General features: G+C 37.4%; 1 protein-coding gene across 15 annotated transcripts in view; it reads right to left on the bottom strand.

The window, feature by feature from the left end:
* Window positions 1–24,245, bottom strand: part of AKAP9 (A-kinase anchoring protein 9) — a 171,522-nt gene that overhangs the window by 115,511 nt on the left and 31,766 nt on the right. For 11 of the 15 annotated variants that reach the window (XM_050782816.1, XM_050782819.1, XM_050782824.1 and 8 more), the window contains exons 2-7: window positions 23,832–24,089; window positions 17,777–17,821; window positions 5,269–5,322; window positions 4,434–4,604; window positions 2,740–2,895; window positions 1,730–1,927 (exon numbers count right to left, since the gene is read on the bottom strand). In XM_050782816.1, coding sequence (XP_050638773.1) covers window positions 1,730–1,927; window positions 2,740–2,895; window positions 4,434–4,604; window positions 5,269–5,322; window positions 17,777–17,821; window positions 23,832–24,089 — 882 coding nt within the window. Of the gene's footprint in view, window positions 1–1,729; window positions 1,928–2,739; window positions 2,896–4,433; window positions 4,605–5,268; window positions 5,323–17,160; window positions 17,718–17,776; window positions 17,822–23,831; window positions 24,090–24,245 lie in introns of those variants that run through there. The other 4 variants (XM_050782817.1, XM_050782826.1, XM_050782829.1 and 1 more) reach the window with 4 other exon arrangements.

Raw genomic sequence — 24,245 nt, 5'->3', positions numbered from 1 at the left:
TTCTATCAGTTGAGATCCTTCATTTATCCACTTGTTTACGAAGTAAGTATTGAGTAGCTACTATGTTCTATGCATTAGACCAACTGCTGGGGAAACAAAATACAATTAAAAAGGGGGTGTTCCAACTTACAAACTTAACTGAAATAGAAACTCCTCCACTAAAGCCTACCCTGAATCTCTTCCCTCATGAAGCCAGACCTATTCAGAACTTTCAAAGCACTTTTGGCCCACATTTATCCTGGTTTTGTGGTGTCCTTTGTACATGCCATAGCTCTCCTACTAATCTATGAGTTCCAGTGAAGAAAAGGGCACACTTTAAGCCTCACTGTATTTCTTTCAAGGGCCTGCTACAAAAATAGGTGTTCTGTAAACACTTACCTAATTACTTTTAAATTACCTTACAGTTGTAAAGCACGTATTTTTCATAATATCATTGTCACCAATTTGTACACTCCCTATTATTTAAAAGCAGTCTCTGGAGTCAGACAACCTAGATTTGAAATCTGGCTCTATCAACTTATTACCTGTGTATACCAGAGCAATTTACCTCATCTTGCTTTGTCTTGGTGTCCTCATTTAGAAAATAGGAGTGATAATGGTACTTCTATTGCACAGGCCTACGGTGATGATTCAATGAGTTAATATGTGTAAGATGTTTGAATACTGTGTATTACACAGTAAGCACTTAATAAATGCTAATTACTACTATTATTATTATCCAAACAATATTCTTGTCTTGGTAATTTCTCAACATCTTGCAGAAGAACCTCCTAAGTTTATAAAAAGTATTATATAGCATGTACAATCCATCCTCATTCTTTGCAGATTCCATATTTATGAGTTCTTGCAAAAATTTATTTGTAACACCCAAATCAATGCTCATGGTGCTTTCAGTCATTTGTAGGTGTGCACAGAGTGACAAAAAATTTGAGTTACTGGACATACACTTTTAGCTGAGGTCAAACAAGGTGACCACACTGCCTTGTTCATCCCTTATAGAGAGGACCAGAGGGATGGAGAGGACCCGAGGCAGTGCAGTATAGTATAGGAAGCTCCAGCTCTGGGGCAACTGACAGGATCTGAATCCCAGCCTGACACCTGTTAGTGGGGCAGCCTCAAGCAAGTCACTTCTGAACCTTGATTTCTCTTTTAAAAAATAAAGAAACAATCTTCCAGGATGAGTAGTTTTTATGATTTAAGATTATAATCAATGTGGTATACATATATGTAAAATATACACACCCATACACAGACACATACTTCCTCCACCAACCCCCCACCAGAGAACTTATTTGCTAAATAAGTGTTCCCAGAAACTTAAGTCTATGGAACATAACTTATGTAAATAAAGAGAACTGACTATATTCGATTTTTTTTCTCATTAAAATCCATAAAATTTCTTTCTGTTGTGAAAATATTTTCTGAATTTCACAACCATGGCTAAAATAAGTGGAATAATTATAAATGACAAAAAAAACTATAGTTATAAATTCAGATTTTCCTGCTAATTCAGTTTAACATAGGTTGATCACTTTTAGGGAACTCAGTAATGACTGTTATCTTAAAAACTCTATTACTGAGATTCCCATTTGCTTTTGAAATAAATTACACAAAGAGCTTAATTATGAAATTTTGTGATTCATGTGCCTAACAAAAAAAGCCACTTGCATAAAAAACTTTAAACTGTAAAGCTTCTACAAGTTAGCTGACTTCCTTAAAATAAACATACCATTTCATATACTTTAATTTTTTCTTGCAAGAAACTAATTTGCATTGTGAAGTCTTCTTTCTTTTTCTGATAATCTTCTAGTAAGTGGTCTTGTTCTTCAAGCTGCTGTTGATGAGTGCGGATCTGCTGTTTGGCTTGTAGTAAGTCTGCAGCTGTGCTACTATGAGTGCTGTTTCTCAGAGTTTCACTAGCCTGCAACTGAAAATAGAAACCTCAAAATGTTAAATTCTGAAGTGACTGTATTAGGGAATAGACACCTTTGGGGTGTGCCTGCAATAGCTCTCTGGGAACTTTGCAGGCTTGAGACCCTAGCAAACATGCTACCTTGGCTAACTAGATAGGTATACCCAAGCTGAGCCAATAAAATTATCTTTTCCATGATACAGCAGAGAAGCTAGGTCTCCTGAGACTGAGGTAGATATGGGAAGAAAAGTGAGGCCTCAAAGACAGTACTTCCCAAATTCTCCGTGGCTTTCCAGTTTGTAGTTCCAATCCCTTTCAGAGGCCTGGTTGTATTTCTGCCCTTGGATTCTGGAAACAGCCTGAATCCTTACACTAAATACCTCCCTTTTGCTTCAGCTATTTCAAATTGTTTTGCTACTTGCCATCAGAAATTCTGATTAATGCAATTAGATTCCTGTGGCTCTAATTAAAAGAAAATGGAATATATTTAGTCTTATTATCATTTAGAACCTAACTAAAATAAACCATACCAGAATTGGCAAAGGTAGGATGTGACTACAGGTTAATTTCTGCAGAAATACCCTCAATCAACCTTATAAGATTTGTAAGATTTCAAAATAGAGACAGGGAGGAAATACAAAGGAAATACTAGTAGAAAACCATTTAAGAAATATGAATTAAATTCCTGGTTAACATAGCAACACATATTCACTGATTTTTCATACATGATATAAGAAATGGCTTTTCAACAAATTTAGATTTGTTCTTGAATTTTTAAAATTCATTACTAAAAAACTAATGAATTTTGTTGCATTAGTAACACTTACTTGCTGAAACTGAATCTGTAATTTTTGACTCTGTTCTGTCAACTCTAAAAATTCTCTCATTGTCTCATCCTTTTCTCTTCTTGCTTGTTGTAAATTAGCAGTGAGCTGGGTTATAATGCCATCTCTTTGTTTAATGGCAGCTTCAAATTCTTGTAACTGAAAGAAAATAGTAAGTGCTAGATTTATTTTTTTTTTTAAATTGACTATTATTACAGGCAACTTTTTCAAAATAAGAATTCAAAACACATTGGCAGAATTCTTACATTTTGTAAGCAGTCTTTTCCACATTTGAAAACTATTAACTTATAGAAATTGGTGCTTCCAAATCAACTTCAAAAAATTTATCTGAACTAAGGAAAAAATTATATTTGATCTGACTAATCCATATATTTACTTATAGAAGGACAAGTGCCTTTATATTTAGGGGTGCCCCTAATCTGTTCCCAGGCAACACCACCCTAGACATGTTTAATTCCAACTTGTTTCTGAAGAGGATGAGACTGAAATGTATTTTGTCATCCTCATCAACATCCTATTTCACCTTGTTTTCATAACTGACTGCCATAGATAGTTATGGCAGTCTAACCACAGATGTTAGTCTAACCACAAGAGGTTACTTACAAGGACCCACTGACATTGTTTTTCTGTTCTTTTTTGAGACAGGGTCTCGCTCTGTTGCACAGGTTAGAGTGCAGTGGTGTGATTTTGGCTCACTACTGCCTCAATCTCCTGGGCTGAACTGATCTTCCCATTTCAGCCTCCCAAGTAACTAGGACTACAGGCATACACCACTATGCCTGGCTAATTTTTAAATTTTTTGTAGAAGCGGGGTCTTGCTATTTTCACCAGGCCAGTCTCAAACTACTAGACTCAAGTTATCCTCTTGCCTCAGCCTCATGAAGTACTAGGATTACAGGCATGAGCCACCATGCCCAACTTGCTGACATTCTTAACGGACTTAAGTTATATTTTGATGTGGTTTGCACCATAATTTTCTCTCAGGCTGATTACAAAAACATCTGTCTTACTAAAGTGATTTATCATAAAGTTAAAAAAGAGTCTGTGTTATATCAACCCTGTTAATGAAATCCTACTTTTAAGCAGGGTTATTTATGCTGTGTATAAGAACAAAAATTGTAAGTGATATCGTTACCATTTAGTTTTCTGTTTGATTTTTTAAGAGACAGGGACTCTCAATGTTGCCCAGGTTGGACCTGAACTCATGGGTCAAGCGATCCTCCCACCTCAGCCTCCTGAGTAACTAGAACTACAGGGGCATGCCACTGTGTCCCACTAAGTTACCATTTGAAAACCCCCTTCTTTAGGCCAGGCACGGTAGCTCACGCCTGTAATCCTAGCACTTTGGGAGGCCAAGGGGAGTCCAGGAATTTGAGGTGACACCCCGTCTCTACAAAAAATTAGCTGGGTGTGTTAATGCATGCCTATAGTCCCAGTTACTCAGAAGGCTGAGGTGGGAGGATCACTTGAGCCCAGAAGGCAGAGGATGCAGTGGGCCGAGACTGCACCACTACACTCCAGCCTGGGAGACAGCAAGACCCTGTATGAAAAAAAAAAAAAAGCAAAAAGTTAAAAAAAAAATAAAGAAAAAAACATCTTTAAAGACCACTATTATTCACAGTTCCTGTTTCTGTTTTTGTGAGTAGCAAATCAAAAGCCATAGAAAATAAACATACCTGCTGCAGTCCTTCAGTCCCATAGGTAACCCTCATTTCTTCCAGCTCTCTGTTTAGCTCTTCAATCTCATGCTGCTTCCCAGCCAACTCACTTTCCATCATCTCTAGGTGAGTCAGACTGTACTGTGCTCCTTGTTCAGAATAAGAATCATCAACACCAAATTCTTCTTCCTAAATTAATCCAAGATTTTAAAGAATTCAGTACTAGCAATATTCCTTAGGGAGAGAGATTAAAATACTGAAATCCACAGCAAGGTCCACTTTAAAACATCACTCACCACCTGGAAGATTACAGTATGGCAACCTACTTTGTTAACATGGCATTTACCTCAAGAATATAAACAGGCTATCCGCAAATTCTGTTACAATTGAGTTTTCTTTTTTTGACAGGGTCTTGCTCCGTCACCCAGGTTGGAGTGCAGTGGCGCAATCTCAGCTCACTGCAACTTCTGCTTCCCAGGTTCAAGCAATTCTCTCGTCTCACCCTCCCGAGTAGCTTGGGACTACAGGTGGCTGCCACCACGTCTGGCTAATTTTTGTACTTATAGTAGAGATGGGGTTTCACTTTGTTGGTCAGGCTGGTCTCGAACTCCTGATCTCAGTGATCCACCTGCTTCAGCCTCCCAAAGTGCTGGGATTAAAGATGTGAGCCACCATGCCTGGTCTACAATTGAGTTTTATAATAAATGGTAGATAATTTTGTTTTAGTAAACATTAAAATTAATTTGAAATCACACACAGAAAGAAGTACATGCAGGAAAAAGTTTTGTTAGTAAGCCAGATGATTTTAAATAGTATACAACATTAGTATCATGAGTAGTTTTAAATACCGTACCCTTAATAAATTTGTAGGTTTTCCTGTTTTCATCACAAAACTGCAACCATTTACCTGTATAAAAACAATTTCCTGATATATTATGATCTCAGACATAATTTTATTTAGCTAACAATATTTCTGTTAACTGTATTCATGTGTATGTCTTTTATTCCTAGGGAAAATGCATCATTGGCAAAAACAGATACAGAGATTAATTTAAAATATCTAAGAGACATAATGACCATTTCAAATGTCAATCATTCCTCACACATCTGAGGGCTTACAATGCAGAAGACACTGAACTACATATATACATTTTCACTTAAGTGAATTAAAGTTCTAAGTGCAGTTTCTGTTGCTCTTCAGAAGTATAAACCTCAGTAAATCCTCTTCTATGAAAGGCTTCCTTAAAATAGTTTAAATAATTTTTTTTATTAAGCCCTATTCATTTTCAAGTAAAACAATTTACTGGTAGAAATGTCTTGAAGTGGATGAGCAAGGTAAGTGGTAGGAGGAGATAAACAGGTAAGAACACTCCCTCAAGAACGTTCCTCTGGGGCTAGTACTATGACAGCTATGCCAACACTGACCCATGTGGAGATTTTCTTTTTTTTTTTTTTTTTTGAGACGGAGTCTCGCTCTGTCGCCCAGGCTGGAGTGCAGTGGCCAGATCTTGGATCTCAGCTCACTGCAAGCTCCACCTCCTGGGTTCACGCCATTCTCCTGCCTCAGCCTCCTGAGTAGCTGGGACTACAGGCGCCCGCCACCTCGCCCGGCTAGTTTTTGGTATTTTTTAGTAGAGACGGGGTTTCACCGGGTTAGCCAGGATGATCTTGATCTCCTGACCTCGTGATCCGCCCGTCTCGGCCTCCCAAAGTGCTGGGATTACAGGCTTGAGCCACCGCGCCCGGCTGTGGAGATTTTCTATAACATATGACTGCCCATCTCCAGCAGTAATCTCTAGCACAGATATTTTTTGGTAGGAGGAAGGAAAATAACAGAGTATGTCTTCAGGGTTGACCTAGTGAGAAATTAAAGATCAACTAATCCACTTAGTAATCCTCTTTCCCCCTTAACAGTGCCAAAACCAACTATGTATCTCCCAAATCTTAATTATTCACACTTCTATGTTAAAGGAATCCAAGATAATGGATTTATTGCTGTTGAAAAGCATAGGATAGACAGGCCCAGAAACAGGTTTAGATCCACATGGGCCACAACACTTTGAAAAGTAAAAATCCTAACCAAGTGTTCTTTATCAGAGTTTGATTATTTTGCCTTTATCATAAGGATGATGTTTTCTGTTTGTTTGTTTGTTTGTTTTTGAGAAAAAGTCTTGTTCTGTTGCCCCGGCTGGAGTGCAGTGGTGTGATCTCGGCTCACTGCAACCTCCACTTCCCAGGCTCAAGTGATTCTCCTGCCTAAGGAGAATCAGCCTCCCAAGTAGCTGGGACTATAGGTGAACATCACCATGCCCAAGTTGGTCTCAAACTCCTGACCTCAGGTGATCCACCTGCCTTGGCCTCCCAAAGTGCTGGTATTATAGGCATGAGCCACTGCACCCAGCTAAGGACAATTTCCGAAAAGCAAAGCTAAAGTTAAAAAAAAAAAAAAAAATTCTATGGTAAAACAATATTGCAATTGGTGAAAACTATTAGAAGGCAGGGGTACTAACTCTATTAAGATTATTAATATCAATAAGACAGGTGCAGTTGTGCATGCCTGTAGTCCCAGTTGCAAGGGAGGCTAAGGCAGGAGGATTGCTTGAGCCCAGGAGTTTGAGGATATAATAGGGCACTACTGGCACACCCATTAATTGCCACCACACTCCACTGTGGGCAACATACTGAGAACGTCTCTAAAAAAATTTATTTTTAATTGGAAGAAAAGATTATTAGTATCAAGTCATTTGCAATAACTTTCAAATTAAATACTTCTAAATTGCAATTAGCTTTCCTTGATCCTGAAATGAAGCATTCTGATGTGTCCTCTAAAATATTTTACTGTAGCCTACTGGTGTAACGAAATGGATGTTTATGAATACAGTAATCTTCCTTAATCCACAGGGGATATGTTCCAAGAACCCCAGTGGATGCCTGAAATCATAAATAGTATTGAACCCCATGTACACTATGTTTTTTTGATCTGATAAGGTAGACAGACTAAGTGAATACGAGATGGACAGAGTATATGGTGTGGATCTACTGTATGTTCAAAGGGATGATCCACATCTTGGGTGGGATGAATGGGATGTGGCAAGACTTCCCCATGCTACCCAGAACAAGGCACAATTTAAAACTTACGAATTGTTTATTCTGGAATTTTCCATTTAATATTTTCAGATAATGGTTGACTACAGAAAGTAAAAACAGGGATAAGGGGACTACTGCTTCTTCAAATACGATATAAAGCAATGAATATTCCTTTAAGGAGTGATGATGTCAGTATTACATGAATCAGTTATCAGTTTGTAATAATTATGTTTATAAAATTTCATCTAATACTTTATTTAGCCACTGCTGTTTCATTTTTCTCTAATTCAGACAAGCAAATGTTATACTTGAACTCATATATATTGAATTCTTAAAATACTATTAATACACGACTGTTTTTCAAAACATATCTATGCTATAATAAATGTAAAACTTATCAATATTAATAAATTTGAAAAGTTTAACATCATATAAATTGGTTATAAAAGATTATTCACCAGAACTAAACTAAAACACACTATATTCCAAAGTTAGAATAGGAACACTTAACAGAATATCAGGATCATTAATAGTTAACAATAAATTATTCTATTTTTAATTTAGATAATTATTTTATTGATATCTAAAGGGTATTTTTCTCTTCTGCTAAAATTAGGCTTCTAACACTGTACTTACTTCTAACACTATACATACTTCATGTGAAAGTAAATAAATGATTTGACACATGAAGATTAGATTAACAGACTCCTTCAGCAGAAAAAAGCTCAACTTCTCTCAATGTCCTTTTTTACTGTGGCATTTGTTGAAGTTATTTAACCTACAGACTATGTTAATATATTCCTTCTGCATTCACAGAAAAATTTACTCTATTTGCACAGACGACTCAAAGATCTGGGAAAGTACAAGTGAGGTACATTTCAAATTCTAAAATGTTTTATAGAGGTGTCACATCATAACAAGATTGTTATTCAGAAAGAATCAGAGGAAAGGTAACTTTCATTGTGTGACTATAAAATGGCCTTCACACAAAAACTCATCCTTGTGGTGAACACTAGGCTGATGAAACAAAAAAGAACAACTCATCCTTACTTATGATTAATGCCTTATTCTTATACTTAATTTGGAAATATATACGTTAAAAACATTACTACTGAATATTTTCACAAAAAATAAAAATCTGATGGCTCATAAAAGTTCATGAAAATTATAAGAGTTCAATGGTGCCTAAATGACTCATGGAGTTGGAATCAAGTAATTAATGAGATTAAAACAAATGTCATAAACCATACAAGCACTTCGTTAAAAAGTATTCAATAATCAGATGAAATCTATAATAAAGTGAATACCCAATTACTATCATTTCATCTTCCTATACAAGACAAGTATATTTATTTACTTGTCTTGACTCTATATTGCCTGTATTCCCAACTTCCTCCAAATAACCCTGCTCAAAGGGTATCAAAAACAATTCATGTAAATATGGCATTCTGGACATGAAATGTTCCTTCATTAATGATTGAAGATGATTGCATATAATTTAATTTGTAAGAAGAGTATTTTTCATTTAGTCTGATTTCTCCAGTGTACATAATAGGATACATATTTCTACAAAAAATATCTTGGAATAGAATTATTTGACTAATTCTAAGATGGAACCAGTTTTCCAACCCAATGAGTGTACTAGTCACAGCAGTCAAGAACATTAAACCCACAACATACCTAAATAAATACAATTTACAAACTAAGTTCTAATCAAATATTATCAGAACCTGAAATCCCTCTGAGAACAATTTATTAAGGGAATCCTCATCACTCATTTCATAAAAACATAGTGTAAAGAAAAGTATACTTCAAGTGATGAGCAATTTTAAAAACCACGCTTTGCTGAATGTCTAATGTATACCAATCATGTATTAAACATTCTCAAGGTTATTTTGTGAACTAGTTTGTGAGGTACGCAACTATCCTGTCAGGTAGATATTATTATCGTCCCCCATTTTACAGTTCAAAAAATGGTATTTCACCTAATGTAAATGACTAGTTGATGGGTGCAACAAACCAACATAGCATATGTATACCTATGTAACAAACCTGAACATTGTGTACATGTACCCTAGAACTTAAAGTACAATAATAATAATAATAATAAAACAAACTGTATTTCAGAGTTTAAGTGATGTGCCCAGGTTCATAGAGCTCAAAGGTGATGAAGTATGTAAACAGGACTTTCTGGCTCCAAAGTCCCCCTGCTCTTTTCTTACATTTTATTGCCCTATTTACCAGAAAAACGACAGTCATATTTAGGCAAAATACAAGATAATTATGTGGTCTATGATTAAAACTACTTGCTTTCAAAATTTTAGAATACTCAAATACAATCTAGATCTCCCAAGATTATTAAACTTTGCAAATATGTCATTGCAGTGAAGTTATGATGTTAAATGCTGCCCAGAAATCTTTCTCTCTCTCTTTCTCTTTTTGAGACAAAGTCTCACTGTGTCACCCAGGCTGGAGTGCAGTGGTGTGATCATTAGGTCATTGCAGCCTCAAACTCCTGGGTGCAAGGGATCTTCCTACTTCATTCTCTTGAGCAGCTGGGAGTACAGACACACACTATCGCCTAATTTTTTTTTTTTTTCAGATGGGGTCTTGCTCTGTCACCGAGGCTGGAGTGCCAGTGGTGCCACCTCAGCCTCCCAAGTAGCTGGGACTACATGTGCTCGCCACTATGCCTGGCTAATTTTATTTTATTATTTTAATTTGTAGAGATGACATCTCCCTATGTTGCCAAGGCTGGTCTCGAACTCCTGGGCTCCAGTGATCTTCCCACCTTGGCCTCCCAAAGTGCAGAGATTACAGGTGTGAGCTACTATGCCCAGCCAATAAATCTCATTTTTTAGGTGTGCTATTGAGAGATAATTCCACAAAAGTTCCAATATAAAAACTATTACAGTATGAGATTTATTTCTCAGGTTATAAATTTGGTCCACTGATGATTCTTCCGCCTCCTGAATATGTGGATATGGCTTAGAAGTTTCCTGTAATTCTAGTTCAGTCAAGCCAGTCTAATATTATTAAATGGAGGAATTCAAGCCTCAAAACTAGCCTACAGCATCATAGATCCAACTAGCATCCATCTTAGCAATTTTGATGACACATATCAAACATTTCACCAACGATCAACTTTACTTCTATGTTTTCTCTAGACATAGTGAATCTATAAATTTCTCAAAGTATAATCCATTGTGAATCTATACATAACACATATAATATTACTAGGGTTATAATTCAAACCAGGTCAAATCTGTCAAAAATTATTTCATAATTATCTTTTTTCTTTTTTTGAAATGGAATTTCATCCTTGCCCAGGCTGGAGTCCAATGGCGCTATCTCGGCTCACTGTAACCTCCACTTCCTGGATTCAAACAATTTTCCTGCCTCAGCCTCCTGAGTAGCTGGGACTACGGGCATGCACCATTATGTTCAGCTAATTTTTGTTATTTTTAGTAGACATGGGTTTGCACCATGTTGGTCAAACTGGTCTCAAACTCCGACTTTGGCCTCCCAAAGTGCTGGGATTACAGGCATGAATGAGCCACCATGCCAGGCCCATAATTATCTTTTTTCAATGTAATCTTCTAAGTTACTGTTTATTCCACACGGTAAGACAGCTCATCAATTTAGTTTTTTTGACCAACATTAACAAGAAACAGTATTATCACAAGCTATGTCATACTGTGTAAGAATAAGTATCTTTCCAAGAACTTGTTTGAAAAAAAGTATGCACATGTACATATTTATTCATATATAATTATTCATGTATACAACTATAAACATATGTAACTATATATATATGAAATTACAAACATGTATGTAAAATATATTTCTCACCACGAGCTATGGTCAACAAGAATGATAAATACTGTTCTAAGTTTTATTGGTCGTGCTTATATTTAAATACTATTTGTACCTTACCTTAAAACACATCGTATTTACTAGGTATCACAGATAAATAGTTTCAGTACATTTTTCGGAACCTGATAATCTTCACCAGTTTTTTAATTTAAAAAATTTAGCTGAAGACTGTCTTATTATAACAAGAATTTCCCATATTATTAATTCACATTTTTCTAAAGAAAACCTGAAAATCACCATCTTTTGATCTTTTTAGCTTTTCAAATCAATATTTAAAATTAAAATTTGTAAGGATCCGTTCCAAGAAGGCCAAATAGGAACAGCTCCGGTCTGCAGCTCCCAGCGTGATCGACACAGAAGACGGGAGATTTCTGCATTTCCAACTGAGGTATCTGGTTCATCTCACTGGGACTGGTTGGACAGTGGGTGCAGCCCATGGAGGGCGAGCTGAAGCAGGGTGGGACGTTGCCTCACCCCGGAAGTGTAAAGGGTCAGAGAATTTCCCTTTCCTAGCCAAGGGAAGCCACGACAGACTGTACCTGGAAAAACAGGACACTCTTGCCCAGTACTGCGCTTTTCCAATGGTCTTAGAAACTGGCAGACCAAGAGATTCTCTCCCGTGCCTGGCTCAGCAGGTCCCATTTTTTCCATCTAGAAGAAATGGATGAATTCCTGGATATGTACACCCTCCCAAGACTAAACCAGGAAGAAGTTGAATCTGTGATTAGACCAATAACAGGCTCTGAAATTGAGGCAATAGTTCATAGCCTACCAACCAAAAAAAGTCCAGGACCAGACGGATTCAAAGTCAAATTCTACCAGAGGTACAAAGAGGAGCTGGTACCACTCCTCCTGAAACTATTCCAATCAACAGTAAAAGGGGCAATCAGCCGGGCGAGGTGGCTCATGCCTGTAAATCCAGCACTTTGGGAGGCCGAGGTGGAGAGATCATGAGGTCAGGAGTTCGAGACCAGCTTGACCAGCATAGTGAAACCCCATCTCCAATAAAAATACAAAAAATTAGCCAGGCATGGTGGCGCACACCTGTAGTACCAGGTACTCAGCAGGCTGCGGCAGGAGAATTGCTCGAACCTTGCAGGCTAAGATTGCAGCGAGCTGAGATCGCGCCACTGCACTCTAGCCTGGGCAACAGAGTGAGACTCTGCCACAAAAAAAAAGCCGGGGGGGAGGGAATCCTCCCTAATTCATTTTATGAGGCCAGCATCATCCTGATACCAAAGCCTGGCAGAGACACAACAAAAAAGAATTTTAGACCAGTATCCCTGATGAACATCGATGCGAAAATCCTCAATAAAATACTGGCAAACCGAATTCAGCAGCACACCAAAAACCTTATCCACCATGATCAAGTGGGCTTCATCACTGGGATGCATGGCTGGTTCAACATATACAAATCAATAAATGTAATCCATCACATAAACAGAACCAATGACAAAAACCACTTGATTATCTCAATAGATGCAGAAAAGACCTTCAACAAAATTCAACAGCCTTTCATGCTAAAAAATCTCAATAAACTAGGTATTGATGAACGTATCTCAAAATAATGAGAGCTATTTATGACAAACCCACAGCCAATATCATACTCAATGGGCAAAAACTGGAAGCATTCCCCTTGAAAACTGGCACAAGACACCAATGCCCTCTCTCACCACTCCTATTCAACATAGTGTTGGAAGTTCTGGCTAGGGCAATCAGGCAAGAGGAAGAAATAAAGGGTATTCAATTAGGAAAAGAGGAAGTCAAATTGTCCCTGTTTGCAGATGACATGATTGTATATTTAGAAAACCCCACTGTCTCAGCCCAAAGTCTCTGTAAGCTGATAAGCAACTTCAGCCAAGTCTCAGGATACAAAATCAATATGCAAAAATCCCAAGCATTCTTATACACCAATAACAGACAGAGAGCCAAATCATGAGTAAACTCCCATTCACAACTGCTTCAAAGAGAATAAAATACCTAGGAATCCAACTTACAAGAGATGTGAAAGATCTCTTCAAGGAGAACTACAAACCACTGCTCAATGAAATAAAAGAGGACACAAACAAATGGAAAAACATTCCATGCTCATGGATAGGAAGAATTAATATCGTGAAAATGGCCATATTGCCCAAGGTAATGTATAGATTCCATGCCATCCCCATCAAGGTACCAATGATTTTCTTCACAGAATTGGAAAAAACTACCTTAAACTTCATATGGAACCAAAAAAGAGCCCGCATTGCCAAGACAATCCTAAGCAAAAGGAACAAAGCTGGGGACATCATGCTACCTGACTTCAAACTATACTACAAGGCTACAGTAACCAAAACAGCATGGTACTGGTACCAAAACAGAGATATAGACCAATGGAACAGAACAGAGGCCTCAGAAATAACACCACACATTGACAACCATTTGATCTTTCACAAACCTAACAAAAACAAGCAATGGCAAAAGGATTTCCTATTTAATAAATGGCGCTGGGAAAACTGGCTAGCCATATGTAGGAAGCTGAAACTTGATCCCTTCCTCACACCTTATACAAAAATTAATTCAAGATGGATTAAAGACTTAAATGTTAGAACTAAAACCATAAAAACCCTAGAAGAAAACCTAGCCTGTACCACTCAGTACATAGGCATGGGCAAGGACTTCATGAAAGCAATGGCACAAAATGACACCAAAAGCAATGGCAACAAAAGCCAAAATAGACAAATGGGATCTAATGAAACTAAAGAGCTTCTGCACGGCAAAAGAAACCACCATCAGAGTGAACAGGCAACCTACAGAATGGGAGCAAATTTTTGCAATCTACCCATCTGACAAAGGGCTAATATCCAGAATCTATAAAGAACTTAAACAAATTTACAAGAAAAAAACAATCAAAAATTGGGCAAATTATATGAACAGACACTTCACAAAAGAAGACAGTTATGCAGCCAAAAGACACATGAAAAAATGGGCTCATCATCACTGGTCATCAGAGAAATGCATATCAAAACCACAATGAGATACCATCTCACACCAGTTAGAATGGCGATCATTAAAAAGTCAGGAAACAACAGGTGCTGGAGAGGATATGGAGAAATAGGAATGCTTTTACACCATTGGTGGGAGTGTAAACTAGTTCAATTATTGTGGAAGACAGGGGGGCGATTCCTCAAGGATCTAGAACTAGAAATACCATGTGACCCAGTGATCCCATTACTGGGTGTATACTCAAAGGATTATAAATCATGCTACTATAAAGACACATGCACACATATGTTTATTGTGGCACTATTCACAATAGCAAAAACTTAGAACCAACCCAAATGTCCATCAATGATAGACTGGATTAAGAAAATGTGGCACATATACACCATGGAATACTAAGCAGTCATAAAAAAGGATGAGTTCATGTCCTTTGTAGGGACATAGATGAAGCTGGAAACCATCATTCTGAGCAAACTATCACAAGGACAGAAAACCAAACACCACATATTCTCACTCATAGGAGGGAACTGAACAATGAGAACACTTGGACACAGGGCGGGGAACATCACACACAAGGGCCTGTCATGGGTGGCAGGGAGGGGGAGGAATAGCATTAGGAGAAACACCAAACGTAAATGATGAGTTAATGGGTGCAGCAAACCAATATGGCACATGTATACCTATGTAACAAACCTGCATGTTGTGCACATGTACCCTAGAAGTTAAAGTATAATAATAATAATAACAATAGAAAAAAAAGCAAACAACTCCATCAAAAAGTGGGCAAAGGATATGAACAGACACTTCTCAAAAGAAGATATTTATGCAAAAAAAAAAAAACATGAAAAAATGATCATCACTGGTCATCAGAGAAATGCAAATCAAAACCACAATGAGATACCATCTCACACCAGTTAGAATGGCGATCATTAAAAAATCAGGAAACAACAGATACTGGAGAGGATGTGGAGAAACAGGAATGCTTTTACACCGTTGGTGGGAGTGTAAATTAGTTCAATCACTGTGGAAGACAGTGTGGCAATTCCTCAAGGATCTAGAACTAGAGATACCATTTGACCCAGTGATCCCATTACTGGGTATATGCCCAAAGGATTATAAATCATGCTACTATAAAGACATATGCACACATGTATTTACTGCAGCACTATTCACAATAGCAAAGACTTGGAACCAACCCAAAAGCTCATCAATGATAAACTGGATAAAGAAAATGTGGCACATATACACCATGGAATAGTATGCAGCCATAAAAAAGGATGAGTTCATGTCCTTTGCAGAGACATGGATAAAGCTGGAAACCATCATTCTGAGCAAACTATCACAATGACAGAAAACCAAACACCACATGTTCTCACTCATAGGTGGAAATTGAACAATGAGAACACTTGGACACAGAGCATGGAACATCACACATGGGGGCCTGTCGGGTTGGAGAGATAGCATTAGGAGAAATACCCAATGTAAATGACAAGTTGATGGGTGTAGCAAATCAGCATGACACATGTATACCTATGTAACAAACCTGCACGTTGTGCACAGGTACCCTAGAACCTAAAGTATAATAAATACATACATATACATACATAAAATAATACTTAGAATGACAAAAAAATTAAATTAAAATTTGCTCTATTATCTCAAAGTGAGAAAACAGCTACACAAATTTTAACCAAATTTCATGGGCATATATGGGATGGTCTGACCTACAGTCACTAGCGTATAAAAAAACATTCACTTTAGTGTAAAGATAAAAATGCACTTTGTGGAACTCTGGGGTGCCACCAAAGATACAGGCAGTTTAAGCACCAAAGCATCTAAGACTTTCAATCAAGAAATATAAGCTATAGCCAGGCGCTGTGGCTTACACCTGTAATCCCAGCACTTTGGGACGCGGAGGCAGTTAGCTCACGAGGTCAGGAGTTCAAGACCAGCCTGGCGAAGATGGTGAAACCCCGTCTCTACTAAAAATACAAAAATTAGCCGGGTGTGGTGGCGCATGCCTGTAGTCCCAGCTTGGGAGGCTGAGGCAGAGAATTGCTTGAACCCAGAAGGCAGAAGTTTCAGTGAGCCAACATCACGCCACTGCACTCTAGCCTGGGCGACAGAGCAAGACTGCCTCTCGGAAAAAAAAAAAAGAAATACAAGCTATTAAAAATTACAGCATTATGGAGGAAAAAAGGTTTTCAAATGCAATAATCCCTTGGTGTCTTCAAGGGAATTAGTTCTAGGAACTCCCCTAAGGATACTAAAATCATGGATGCCCAAGACCCTTAATGGCATAGTATTTGCATACAACCTGTGGACATCTGCCCATATACTTTAAATCACCTCTAAGATTACTATGTACTTAGTTGTTATACTGTATTTTTAAATGTTATATATTTTTTATGGTTGTACTGCTATTTTTTTATTTTTTTCTGAATATTTTCTATCTGTGGTTGGTCATATCCTCAAATGCAGAACCCAGGGATATGGGCCAACTACATGTGCCCCAAATTTAAAGTCACAAAAGCAGACTCTGAATTGTAAGCAGTGATTTTAAATCAAGATACTTCCCATAAGGCAACTTAAGCCTAAATCAGGCACCAATGTATTTATTTAATGTTGGCTAATTATTTTCCTGGCCAGATTACTAGTAAGTATATTCCAACTTTTAAACACATTAACTTCTAAAGTAGCAGTTTTTATTGCTATAAGCAATCTAAAACAGTAATATGTTCATTTAAGAACATGGAGGGGTTTTTTTTTTCCTATTAGAAACCTACAATAAATTGAGACTTACTGAATACACAGAGTTGCTAAACCATTCATAGAACAGAATAGTTTATAGTCTCCTCAAATTCTGGAGTAAAGAAATGACAATCACATCTAAAAGAATAAGAAAAAGATAACAAAATGACATATACTTTTGCCAACACATAAAGAAGGTATTTCCTAAAGTGGAAAAATACCTTGATCACCTAAAGTAAAAACTACTACTGAAACATTAATTTCAATAAACAAGTTCATATGACTAACTAGAATTCAAGCATTTATAAAAAAGCATTACTCAAAATGAAATATCCTATCCAAAGTCTCAAAAAAATTTTGATATTTTTACTGTGCTAAATATGGATGCCTTGTAATAGTCACATGTCTAAGAAACCCAGTATCAAATACTTTCCAGAAACTAAAACAGACACCAAGCTATTCAACCAGACTTAAGACCTTAGCTAACAATCCCAAAAAAAAAAGTCAGTAATACATAATCCTCAGGTGCTAGTCACTTAACATTACATTTATAAAAATACAAGAGAAGTATGAGTGACAAGAAATCAAGTAGCAACAATCAACAATTTCAATAATAATGTAAAATATGTTTATTTATGATATTAGAAATCAATATAATTTAGTCTTACCTCTGAACTGTAGTCATCTGCTGTGGTTGAAATTTCACTTTCCAGCTAAAACAAAAATAAAAACCAAATATAATTATGACTTTTTGTGCTAAATATCATACTTTACTAAGTCATTGCTATTGGTAACATATGATAGAAAAGTCATATAAAATGCCACTGAAAAACTAGTAAAAATTATTCAAATCTTTAAAATTTTCATTTAATTATAAATAACAATGGCAAAATAATGCAACTAAAATGTACCCATAGGCATTTTTCTAAATATAAAAGTATCAAGAGGTACTTTCATACAGGGTCTCATATACATATCATTTGTAAGCCAAAAGTACCAAGTAAGACAAAATTCTTCAATCCTCATACAGTAGCCCCCTCTGTATAGTATGGCTTCCTATAATTTCATTTACCCATGGTTAACTGTGGTTAGAAAATATTAAAATGGAAAATTCCAAAAATAAACAATTCATAAGTTTTAAATTGTGTACTGTTCTAAGTGGCATGATGAAATCTTACTCTGTCCCATCCAGGACATGAATCGTCCCTTTGTACACCATATCCACACAGTATATGCTACCTGCCCAATAGTTACTTGGTAACCACCTCCATTATCAGATGCACTGCCATACAGTATGGCAGTATGCAGTATTGCAGTGCTTGTGTTCAAGTAATGGCCCCAAAGCACAAGAGTACTATGCCTAATTTATCAATTAAACTTTATCATAAGTATATGAGTATAGAAAAAAACACAGTATATATAGAGTTCAGTACTATCTGTGGTTTCAGGTCTCCACTGTGGGTGCTGGACTATACTCTCAATATGGTTTGGCTGAGTTCCCCATCCAAATGTCATTTTGAATTGTAGCTCCCATAATTCCCATGTGTTTTAGGAGGGACCTGCTGGGACATAACTGAATCATGAGAGCAGTTTCCCCCATACTGTTCTTGTGGTAACGAGTAAGTCTCATGAGATCTGATGGTTTTATAAGGGGTTTCCCTTTTCCCTTGGCTCTCATTTCTCTCATGTCTGCTACCATGTAAGACATGCCTTTTGCCTTCCACCATGATTGTGAGGCCTCCCCAGCCATGTGGAACTGTGAGTCCATTAAACCTCTTTTTCTTTATAAATGACCTAGTCTCTGGTATGTCTTTATCAGCAGCATGAAAATGGAATAATACAACTATCCACAAATGAGGAGGAACTACTGTACCTCTTTAAAATGAAACAAAATCCTAAAATGCTACTGTTAGAAAAGTTCGGCCAGGAGTGGTGGCTCACGCCTGTAATCCCAGCACTTTGGGAGGCTGAGGTGGGTGGATCATTTAAGGTCAGGAGTTCGAGACCAGCCTGGCCAAAATGGTGAAACCTCGTCTCTGCTTAAAAAAAAAAAAAAATACAAAAACTAGCTGGGCGGTAGTGGTGCACGCCTGTAATCCCAGCTACCTGGGAGGCTGAGGCAGGAGAATTGCTTAAGCCTGGGAGGGAGAGCTTGTGGTGAACCAAGATCATGCCATTGCACTCTGGTCTGGGTGACAGAGTGAGACACTGCCTTAAAAAATAATAATAATAATTAAAATGAATCAATAAAAAAGAAAAGGTCAATTTATCTGAAAGAAAAATTATAACATCTTGATGCTAAAAAAAAGTAATAACTAAAGAAAAAATAACCACCTTTGTTGTTGTAACACCTTTATAGTTTACAAAAGCACTTTTAAAGTCATTCTTGTTTCACTATCACATCCCTGGATTTGGGTATGAAGTGAGCAGCTTTTTCAAGCTTCCCTAAAAGAAGTAGTGGAAAGAGTCAAGAACAAATCCAAATTTTCTGACTCCAAAAGTACTATTTTCACTATTGACCTTCTCATCTAACCTAAGAATCTCATTTTAATGGTTAGAAAGGTGAGACCCAGAGAGTTTCACCCCTTCATTCAACAAATATTAACTGTCACTGTCTCCTTTCTCATCTACACCTGTGGAAATTCTATTCAACATTCAAGTCCAAGTTCTAAAACTACCTTCTCCATGAAGTAGTAACCAAGGTCAAGAACAAAAATAAGCTTGCCTGTAATCTAAAATGCTATTAACAGTGGTTCCTAACTCACAAGAGTCTCTTTTTTTTCTTTTCAGACAGAGTCTCGCTCTGTCGCCCAGGCTGGAGTGCAGTGGCATGATCTTGGCTCACTGCAACCTCCACCTTCCAGGTTCAAGCAAATCTCCTGCCTCGGCCTCCCGAGTAGCTAGGATTACAGGCACACACCACCATGCCCAGCTAATTTTTGTATTTTTAGTAGAGACAAGGTTTCACCATGTTGGCCAGACTGGTCTTGAACTCCTAACCTCTAGTGATCTGCCCGCCTCAGCCTCCCCAAACGTTGGGATTACAGGCGTAAGCTACCGCACTCAGCCGAGATTATTTTTTAAATCTGAAACACTTTCATGATACAACCCTCATATTCATTAAGTGCATATTGTGTACTAGAAACGGTAGTACTGAGAATTAAATGATGAATAAGACAGTTGTTGCATTCAAAATGCTAAAACTATAGAATAGATAACCCAAAAACATTGGTTTGTTATATTAAAAAAAGATAATACACCTTTGGGCCAAATCAAGCAGTAGAGTTGCCACGCTGCATTATTTTTAAAATTCCAGCTTTAATAAAACAAAAATTACAAGACATACACAAAAAAAAAAGGAAACGATAGCCTATGCACAAGAAAAACAATGGCCAATAGAAACTGTCCCTGAGGAACACAGTTATTGTACTTAATAGACAAAGTTATTTTCAGTTTTGTCTTGTTTTTTGAGACAGGATCTCACTCTGTCACCCAGGCTGGAATGCAGTGGTATGATCACAGCTTGCTGCAGCCTCCACCTCTTGGGCTCAAGCGATTCTCCCACCTTAGCCTCTGGAGTAGCTGGGACCACAGGTGTGTACAACCATGCCCGGCTAATTTTTTTTACTTTTTGTAAAGACAGGATCTCCCTTTGTTGCCCAGGCTGGTCTCCAACTCTTGGGCTCAAGTAATCCCCTTGCCTCCGCCTCCCAAAGTGCTGGGATTACAGGTATAAGCCACCACGCCTGGCCAACAAAGATTTTAACTTGGCCATTTTAAATACAGTCAAGTAGCTAAAGGAAATAAAATCTAAAAATGAGACCAAAAAAAAATTTAAATTGTAAGAACAACACCTCACCAAATGAAGAATATCAATAAAACAAAGAAATTATACAAGAATCAAATAAAAATTCTGGAGTTGAAAAGGAAAATAAATGAAAAAGCCACTGGAAGGACTCAGTAGTAGATCTAAGTAGGAGGGACAGAGAATCAGCAAACTTCAAGATAGATCAATTGCAATTATCCACTCTGAAAAATAGAAAGATGACTATATGTTAGACCATTTAAATACTCAAAATATTTTAAAAGACTGAATTTATATAATATAAAATGTGTGCTATAACATCTTTTGTCCCCAGTAACGGTTTTCATATTAAAGTCATTGCAAATAGACACAAAAAAAGCATTTAACAAAACTCAACACTCAGTTTGGGAGCACTGCCTCATGCCTATAATCCTAGCACTTTGGGAGGCTGAAGCAGGCAATCACTTGAATCCAGGAGTTCAAGACCAGCCCGGGCAACATGGCAAAACTCTGTCTCTACAAAAAAATACGCAAATTAGCTGGGTGGGGTGGCATGGGCCTGTACTTCCAGCTACTTATGGGGCTGAGGTGGGAGGATCGCTGGAGCCTAGGAGGTTGAGGCTGCAGTGAGCCATGAGTGAGCCACTGCATGCCAGCCTGGACAATAGAGTGAGATCCTGTCTCAAAAAACAATAAAATAAATGGCTGGGCACAGTGGCTAACGCCTGTAGTCCCGGCACTTTGGGAGGCTGAGGTGGACGTTATCACTTGGGGTCAGGAGTTCAAGACCACCTTGGCCAACATGGTGAAACCCCATGTCTACTAAAAATACAAAAATCAGTTGGGTGTGATGGCTCACAATCCTAACTACTCAGGAGGCTGAGGCAGGAGAATTGCTTGAACCTGGGAGGTAGAGGCTGCAGTGAGCTGAGATCACCCCATTGCACTCCAGCTTGGGTGACAAAGTGAGACTTTGTCTCAAAAAAATAAATAAATAAAAATAAAAAATAAAAACCAAACAAAAAAACCCTCAACATTTCTTCATAATGAAAACACTTAATCAACCAGGAATAAAAGGGAACCTCCTCAATCCGATAAAGGATAGTTACCATAAAAAAAAAAAAAAAAAAAAAAAAAGCTAATATAAAACTCAATGGTTAAAAAAAAACCTGAATGCTTTCCCCTTATTATGAGAAACAATACAAGGACATCTGCTTTCACCACTTCTTTTCAACATTGTCCTATATCTTCCAGCTATGGCAATTAGAAAAAAGAAAAAAGAGCATCAACATTGGAAAGGAAGAAGTTAAACATTTCTAGTTTAGTTGCAGATAATATGATCTTGTACACAGGGAAAATCCAAGGAATTCACACACACACACACACACACACACACAAACCTATTAGAACTTACAGATGAGTTAGTTCTGCAAGGGTACAGGACACAAGATCAATATACAAATGTAGTTGTATTTCTATACATGGATAATGAACAATCAGAAAATAAAGTTAAGAATACAATTATATTTAGAATCACAGTAAAAAGCAGTAAAATGCTTAGAAATAAAACAGCAATAAAATGCTTGGTGGCCAGGCATAGTGGCTCATGCCTATAAATAATACTTCACAGACATAAGCACTTTGGGAGCCAGAGCAGGAGGATCGCTTGAATCTCGGAATTCGAGACCAGCCCAGGCACAAAGTGAGGCCACGTTTCCACAAAAAAAATAAAAATAAAATAACCAAAACAAGGCCAAGTACGGTGGCTCATGCCTGTAATCCCAGGACTTTGGGAGGCCAAGGTGGGTGGATCTCCTGAGCTCAGGAGTTTGAGACCAGCCTGGGCAACATGGTGAAATCCCATCTCTACCAAAAATACAAAACTTTAGCCAGGTGTGGTAGCATGCACCTGTGGTCCCCGCTACTCAGGAGGCTGAGGTGGGAGGATGGCTTGGACCTGGGTGTCAGAGGTTGCAGTGAGCCGAGATGGTGCCACTGCACTCCAACCTGGGTGACAGAGTGAGACCCCATCTCAAAAAGTAAATAAATAAAAATGTTTTTAAAATGCTTGAGAGTATATTTAACAAAACAAATGTAAGACATTTACACTGAAAACTACAAGATAACATTAAAAAAAACTAAAAACCTAAATAAATAAAAAATCCTGCATTCATAGGTTGAAAATTTAATATTGTTAAGATGACAAAACAGATTCAATGCAATCCCTGTCAAAATCCTTGGTGTTTTTAATGCAGAAACAGAAAAACTTGACCCTAAAATTGATACAGAAATGCAAGGCAATGACCAAAACAATCCAAAAAAGAAGCAAGTTGGAAGACTCACACTTACTGATTTCAAAATTTGTTATAAAGCTACATTAATCAAGACTTGGGGGCATAGTAGCAACGGCTAAACATACAGATCTACAGAATATAACTGAGGGAATAAATATAAACCCTCACCTTTATATTCACTGTCAGTTCATTGGGAAAAGAATAATCTTTTCAACAAATGGTGTTGGTACAACTGGATAGTCACAAACAAACAAAAATGAAGTTGGACACCTATCTCCCATACTAGCAAAGGCCTAATCATAGCACACTGCATATCTTTAAATCTGCCTTCTCCACTAGAATAATTTTCCTAAAGGGCAGCGACAATCATATCCATCTTTGTAACACTGGTGCTCAATCTTTGGTGTACTGCAGTTGTTCAACAATGTTAAATTAAACTCACAAAACTCCCTCTTTGAGGTGATAAAATATTTTAGGTACGACTGTTTAGTTACCATACTACTAAAACGTTCAAGATGATATAAAAATCATGATCAAACTGTGCATAGTTGCTAATGACTGTTGTTATTATGACTACTTTACACTGAGAACCATAAATGATTAAAAATCTGGGAGAATACTTACTTCCACAGAGAAGACCTGCTCATGACTGGTTATTTCTCCACTAGGTAGAGTTCTCATTATTGTAGATTCAGGAGTCACAGTTGATTCTACTCTCTGAGAACTATTTATGTACATTTCATCACACTGTGATTGATCAACATTCAAATTATGGTGTGCTGACACATCATGTTTACTGCTTGTCGTTTTTCTCTTTTTTTTCTGCTTCTTAGAAGGATTCTGCCCATCCGATTGAGCTTTTCTTTGTCGAAACTGGGCAAGCTAAGAAAAAAAATTACCATTATTGTCAAAGATAATTTTTCTTTATTGCCACCAAGAAAAAAGCAGCTTTGGGAGTCTCTCTTTTAAAGACCAAACTATCACTAAAAAAAAATGATGACAAAATAAAGAACAATTATTACAGTCTTTAATGTAACT

The sequence above is a fragment of the Macaca thibetana genome, chromosome 3 (genome assembly GCF_024542745.1).
Source record: "Macaca thibetana thibetana isolate TM-01 chromosome 3, ASM2454274v1, whole genome shotgun sequence".
Taxonomy (NCBI): Eukaryota; Metazoa; Chordata; class Mammalia; order Primates; family Cercopithecidae; genus Macaca; species Macaca thibetana.
The sequence above is the reverse complement of the archived record's forward strand: the minus strand, read 5'-3'. Positions and strand labels throughout refer to the sequence as shown.